The 7,009-nt window shown below is 32.9% G+C and overlaps 1 protein-coding gene across 1 annotated transcript; it reads left to right on the top strand.

Moving 5' to 3' along the window:
* Positions 1-1,262: 1,262 nt before the first annotated feature.
* LOC126654439 (chromatin assembly factor 1 subunit FAS2) lies at positions 1,263-6,677 on the top strand. Its single transcript, XM_050348294.2, has 13 exons — positions 1,263-1,441; positions 1,543-1,657; positions 2,438-2,464; positions 2,582-2,654; positions 3,042-3,145; positions 3,243-3,457; positions 3,549-3,645; positions 4,305-4,377; positions 4,630-4,718; positions 4,811-4,949; positions 5,273-5,373; positions 5,463-5,701; positions 6,393-6,677. The coding sequence occupies exons 1-12, from the start codon at positions 1,328-1,330 to the stop codon at positions 5,687-5,689; spliced, it is 1,374 nt and encodes a 457-aa protein (XP_050204251.1). The 5' UTR covers positions 1,263-1,327; the 3' UTR covers positions 5,690-5,701; positions 6,393-6,677.
* Positions 6,678-7,009: the final 332 nt, after the last annotated feature.

Raw genomic sequence — 7,009 nt, 5'->3', positions numbered from 1 at the left:
TAAACCTCAGAACTTTCAATTTTATTCTATTTAATCCCTCAAACCGTGCGTCCATGACACGCACGCTGGCGTGGACAAAAATAAATTGAATTTTGTTCTACTTGACCCCTAAGCTATATTATTTTGATCTATAACATCCCTTAAACTACTATTTTTTTATCCATTTAACATTTCACACAATGTATTCATTTGAAAAAAATATAAATACATTTTTTATATTTAAAATAAAGAGCAATGTATTTTATATATAATTTAAAAATTCATTTAAGGCTTAATTGATTTAAAAATCATGAATTTAGCGTGATTTGGAATTTTAACACAAGATTGAAAGATTCAGAATTAATTTGAAAAGTTTGAAATTGCAAAAAATTGAAAGTTGATATCTTAAAATTTCTAAAATTAGAAGTTCGTGTTATATTTGCGAAACACACTAAAATTTATAATTTTTTTAAATAATTAATCCTGCATTTAATATCATCAAGTACAGTAAATTTATGAATTTTATAAATATCGTTAAAAAGGAGACAAACTCCTTTTATCATTGTTGAAATGAAAAAAATATATTTACATGTACAAGAACTGATATCATGTCATCGTATAAAAATATTTCTACCACTTTCTTTCTAATTTCTATCATCGTCAAATATTTATTAAGCTATTATTAAAATTTAAAATAAATATATTTTTTAAAATTATATGTCATCGTACATAAATTAATTTTACATGCTTCTGAGCAGTTATTCTAGACATATTATGGTTGAAAATTAAATAATTATATTTTCAAGGAGGTTAAATGGATAAAAATTAAAAGTTTAAATGTGCAATAGGTAAAAGAATAATAATTCAGAGGTTAAATAGAATAAAATAGTATAGTTTGTGGATTAAATTTATCCTTTACACTCTTTAAAGCGTTTGAATACACGTGTTTTGCCACGCTAGACAAAAAGGGACCAAATAGGCAAAAAATTCAAATTGTGAGGTTAAATAGAACAAAACCGAAAGTTAAGAGGTTTAATGAAAGACAAACACAATTTATGAGTCACAAAAAATAAAGTAGTAAAGTGTAGGAGCTAAACAATGTATTAAGCCTAACATAATTATAAAACTACACAAATTTTATCAACATAGTAAGACTAATCATGATGCATATATACAAAGTGAGAAAAGTGGAGGGGCGGATTTGGTAATTGTCTTAAAGTTTAAGGATCAATTAGTATTTAGTTGTTGTACATCTTCCCGCCAAAGGAAAAGCAAGTACCCGCCAATTCAACTCCTAATTTTTGCTCATCAGACAGAGTCACTCCTCATTATTCCAAAAAGCGAGAAAATGAAGGGAGGAACTGTGCAGATCAACTGGCACGGAACGAAACCTGTTCTAACCCTAGACTTCCACCCAATCTCCGGTCTCCTCGCCACCGGCGGCGCCGATTTCGACATCAAGGTACTCTTCCCTGTAAAAAATTTATGTAATACACTTATGAATTCATTTCGCTCAGTTCAGATTTGTTGTTAAATGTGTTGGTTTTGATTGGGAATTTTCAGATATGGCTAATCAATTCAGTAGCAGATGCCCAGAAGAAAATCCCAGAAGCTTCTTTTCAAAACAGCCTTTCTTATCATAGTTCTGCTGTTAACGCCGTTCGCTTTTCTCCTACTGGTAAACAAAACCCTAACTTAATTATCAAATTAATTGTGCTACGATTCGAAATTGATGGGTATAACATGTGTATTTTGGGCTATGAAGTTGTTAGGTTTATTTGTTATGATGTTTTTGTGTAATTCAGACATAATTAAAGCCTTTCATGTTTTATTTAAAATAATAACTGAAGGCTGCCCGTACGGGTTTGGTTTAGCAGTCTAAGCCTCGGCCATCCGGGCGCTATGATTGTGGGTTTAAACCCCCGGCTACGCCCTTTCTAATAAAATGAGTGGTCAGGACTGAGCTGTTGGCTATTACAGTGTACAACTGTACAAGGGTCCTTTTAGGGGTGAGCAAGCAATTGGTCGATTTGGATTGAGCTTGATTAACCAAACTCGAATATACCAAATTAATTAAAATTAATTGTACCCACACTCAAAATTCTATACTATATAGATGATCAACCATAAATTTGCTCACCTCTATGTTCTTTAGAGTCTTGGAAAAGCATTAGAGAAAAATCCTACTTGATATGTTACAATTGATAGCATTTGTTTTACTGTTTGCATTTGTTACTTGTTAATGTAATCCTTGAGAGAATAGGGCTTTGTCTATTTATTGGCAACATTTTTAATCTTCTTCGTACGAATGCTTTCAGTTTTTTTTATAGTTTCAGTTTGATGCCTACTTAAATGGTTTATCTGACATCTCCTGTCAAGATAATTATTAACTGCACTATCTAAATCATGTTGCTGCATTTTCTTGTTGCTTCATTTGATTAGTCTTCATATCATGCAGGAGAACATCTTGCATCAGGTGCCGATGGTATGACTTTACGCTGCAGATATTTTTCTTTTGTCATAAAAAGTGACCTTACAATATTTTGAGTAATTTAAATTAGAAACATAGCAAGACAATTATCTAAAGTTTAACTTTGTGCAGGAGGTGAGTTAATTATATGGAAGTTACACACCACAGAAACTGGTCAAACGTGGAAAGTTCTCAAACTTTTGTCGTAAGTGACGCCCTCGGAATGCATTTTTAAGATGCTTTGTTGCACTCTTCTAGCGCTACTAGTACTCTCATTTGTTGGATTTAGTTATAAAAAGTTATGATTATGATGCATTATTTTTTCATGCTCAATTTTAAGCTGAAGCTTATCTTTAAAGGATATAATTTTGTCACTCAAATTTAATTCAACATTTGAAGGCGACAGTTTAGGAAGAGTTCCTTATCTTATGGTCGTCAGTCAAATTAGTAAAAAATATATCCAGGTTGTCTTGATCTTGGACCTAGTTCTATTCTGTAATTCATTTCACATGAGGCAAAACTTGAAGATTTTTCACCTAACTGCCATCTATAACTATTGTAACCCATCTTGATCTTTGGTTCTGTGCATCAGATTTCATCGCAAAGATGTTCTCGACCTGCAGTGGTCTTCTGATTCTGCGTTTCTGATCTCTGGATCAGTTGATAATTCTTGCATTATATGGGATGTTAATAAAGGTAAGAATTAAAAGAAAAACCACTACCACAAGGCATATGAGTTAAGATGTTTTGATTGTTTGATTTTGTTTGATTTCCCTTTTTATCTTAATTTCAGGTTCTGTCCATCAGATATTAGATGGCCATTTGCATTATGTGCAAGGTGTGGCTTGGGATCCATTGGCCAAGTTTGTTGCTTCTCTTAGTTCAGATAGGACTTGCCGAGTATATGCCCATAAGTCTCAGACAAAAGGAAAAGGTGTTGATAAGTTGAATTTTGTTTGTCAGCATGTCATCTCAAAGGCAGAGCAGCAGACACTAGATGATACTAAGGTCAGAGAATCCTATGATTATCTCTATTTTCTGCAGAATTTAACAAGATTAATTACATGTAATAACCATGATGCATGTTCTCTTGATGCAGTCTACCAAAACCCATCTATTTCACGATGAAACGTTGCCTTCTTTCTTTCGAAGATTAGCCTGGTCACCTGATGGGTCGTTTTTAGTTGTGCCAGCAGGTGCAGATCTATGCATTTATTGAATTTAATTAAATATTGATATCAAGCTTTATTGATATCTCTTATTCTACATCTTCATACCTTTACTAAAAAAATGTGTGCTTTACTTTAACAGCAAATTCCAGCTTTATTATTTTTTCTGTTTTATTATCTGCTTGAGTGCTGGCATGTTTGATAACTTGAAAATGGTTATCCCATTGCCTTGTATCTGGGCCAACAGGTTAAACTACATTCCCAATATTAACAAATTTCAAGAGAAACTTGGCTTGTCTTTTATTATAATGGTCATTGTTGTTTGCGAGCTGGGATTCAAGGATGTGCAATATGCTGCACGAAGATACCTGAAACATTAACCATATGTTGCAGATTCACAGATGTAGATATCCCTTCCCATGTGCTTCATATTGTACCGCTTCTATCAGGATAACTAAGTGCGGCGTGATATTGATCTTATGACTTAGTCTTTTAAATTATTAAACATGCAAACAAATCATCTTACTGTTACCTGATGCGGAGTTCACACTTCCTGCAGTTTTTTAGTTTATGGAAATGAATTTTCTATTTGATATTCTTCAAATTTTTCATCAATGCAGTAAAATTGCTGTCATTATTTGTCTTTTAATGGTACATCTGTTCATTAAACAACTTCTCCATTGCAGGTTCTTACAAAATTTCATCTGCATCAGACACAGTGAATGCGACCTATGTCTTCTCTAGAAAGGATCTTACAAGGCAAGACATGCACTTCAATTCAACTTCATATTTTGTTCTATTGATATCCGATGTCAATCTCTGCAGTCTTAGTACCTTCTAATTAGGAAATCAAGCTCAATGACTTTGAATTCATAGTCATCTATTATGTTTCTCGGAAATATTTTAGATAGTTTGTATCTGTTCATATGTAGATATATTTCAGTTATAAATTAAAAATCAGAAAATTAATTTCTATCTTGCACTCAGATCTTGTATAATTATAATGTGCAGGCCTGCTTTAATGCTTCCTGGTGCCAATAAACCTGTCGTAGCCGTTCGTTTCTGTCCTTTGGTTTTCAGCCACTTGGGATCACATTCAGGTGGGTTTTTTGAAGTTTTGAGGAGTGCATGATAGTTGAAAAATGAGTGTGGCTGTAGCTAGTAAACATAACCAGTATTTTTGCTTGTGCAGCTGGGTTCTTCAAGCTTCCTTATCGCCTAATTTTTGCAGTGGCAACTATAAATTCATTGTATATCTATGACACAGAAAGTGCTCCACCAATAGCAATCTTTGCTGGCCTTCACTATGCAGCCATAACTGACATTGCATGGTATGTTTGTGCCTGGTAGCCTTCCAGAAAATGAATTTCTACTAAAAATAACTTTATTTTGTGTTACTTAAGATAACATATGCTCACACTAAGCACATAAGAAACAGAACTCTTGAATTTAGAGATACCTATCATTTCACTATTTAGAATTTTGTTCTATATATGGCAATTATATTCTTACCTCAATCTGATGGTTTGGTTCCTCCAAAGTAGTCAGAAAAATATGGATTCCCATATTTCAATTTCTGTTTTTCTGGATGCTAGTTCTGTCATTTCGTAATGTTTTCGTTTTTGAAATGTCTTGTTTTATTTGTTGCTTGAAGGTCATCTGATGCCCAACATTTGGCCGTGTCTTCTCAAGATGGATACTGTACTTTAGTAGAATTTGAACTCAATGAACTCGGAGTGCCCATCTCCTTGGAAGGTTTGCATTTTTTTTAATTTGTTCACTTGTGTTGCTATTATTTGTCCATCATTTTACTTTTTTACTAATTACTTTTCTATATGTTGTAGAACACAAGAATGACATAGTTCAGGATAATAGAAGCCCTGTTATTGAGATATTAGATGAAAAAATGACCGAAACATGTAAAGCTAATGGTTCCATCACACCAGATAGCAGAAAAACAGAAGTAGAAAAGACTGAAGTAAAAAAGGACTTACCAAGTTCAGTAAATATACCCATCTCAAGTAAACCATCAAAGAGGCGAATTACTCCAATGGCGGTGGACACAAAATAACTTTGTACTTTGGTGAGTCCATAACATAAGATTTATTTATATAGAATGATTATTTGTCTCCAGTTAAGCAAGCCAATTAATGCTACCTCAATTCTGACACATACCTTATTGCATATAATATTAATTCTGAACTGAAACTCAATAACTGGATGAAACTGAAAATTTGCCTAATCTCCAGGATCCGCCTAGTTATTAGGAGCCATGCACATCCTATTATTTTGCAAGTCTTGTCAGTTTAATTTTAGAGGTCTTAGGTCACATCAAGTTTCCACGAGGAGCATGTTATTTTATTACTGTAAATTTATGTGCTGTGCTGCGTGTTTGTGATCTGAATTGCCATGCAAATTTAAGCATAAAGTAGTTTTTGATTAATTTACTATATTTGTTGTCATCAATCAGGAAAAAAAGAGTCCTCATTACTCGATATTCATCACATTGTAATTTGCTTAGAATTATTCTGTAGTATTTTGTTTCATTTGCAATTCAATGTTACGACTGAGATTAGTTGCAAAAACTCATTTCGTTTACAATGTTTTGCGTGCAAATCATATTTCCTCGTAGAGTTTGGCTCTTATGTTTGCTTATCAGACTCGTTTTTATCTGCAATAGCAATAGTAAATACTTGATAAAGACAGTACAGGTGATGATATTTGGGAATAAATTCTTGCCGTGACTGACTGCTGTATTCATTTGTTGATTCCAGCACAATCTTATCATATCAATTTTGGAGTGCTCGATCGAAGCCAAGAGATTGAAGCGTGGTGCCGTAGTAATCCTCTCTTTTGAACAATGTACAGCAATCGCATACAGTGTACAATGGCCTAACATTATAGGCTGCATCTTACTATGGTAGTTTGTAACACTTCCATAGGCATGCTAATCTCTATGGCTTCTACTTTCGCTCATAATTCAGTAACTTCAGTTGTTCGACGGAATTCTAGTTTTGTAAATTTTATGTTTAGTTAAATAAAAACAATCTATTAAATTTTTTAAAAATTATTATATTCAAATAAATCTAAAAGTACTACAAACCATTTATATATGAAATAAGCTCCTAACTATAATTAAGGATAAATTCATAATTAGGTTCCTTTGGTTTATCTTTAAATCTATTTTATCCAATAGACCCTTATAATTACAATTTGTTTTATCTGGTCTCTCTAAATTTGATGATGTGGCTCATTTTACCATTGTTCGAGCTAGGTAGATATTTTAAATTTGATCCCTCATGTGCTTTACAACAAGTGTAATGTGTACTCTCCACAACAATAGAAAGGTTCGAGTTGTTTAGTCTTTTTTTTATATATTGAAATAGTGCTA

Source organism: Mercurialis annua, linkage group LG7 (assembly GCF_937616625.2).
Source record: "Mercurialis annua linkage group LG7, ddMerAnnu1.2, whole genome shotgun sequence".
Classification (NCBI taxonomy): domain Eukaryota; kingdom Viridiplantae; phylum Streptophyta; class Magnoliopsida; order Malpighiales; family Euphorbiaceae; genus Mercurialis; species Mercurialis annua.
The sequence above is the reverse complement of the archived record's forward strand: the minus strand, read 5'-3'. Positions and strand labels throughout refer to the sequence as shown.

Bases quoted from the DNA above. Each gene is read 5' to 3' on its own strand.
- LOC126654439 (XM_050348294.2), top strand. From the start codon at position 1,328: ATGAAGGGAGGAACTGTGCAGATCAACTGGCACGGAACGAAACCTGTT. The intron at 3,146-3,242 runs GTAAGAATTAAA...TCTTAATTTCAG, and splicing joins TATATGGGATGTTAATAAAG to GTTCTGTCCATCAGATATTA. The intron at 4,719-4,810 runs GTGGGTTTTTTG...TTGCTTGTGCAG, and splicing joins CCACTTGGGATCACATTCAG to CTGGGTTCTTCAAGCTTCCT.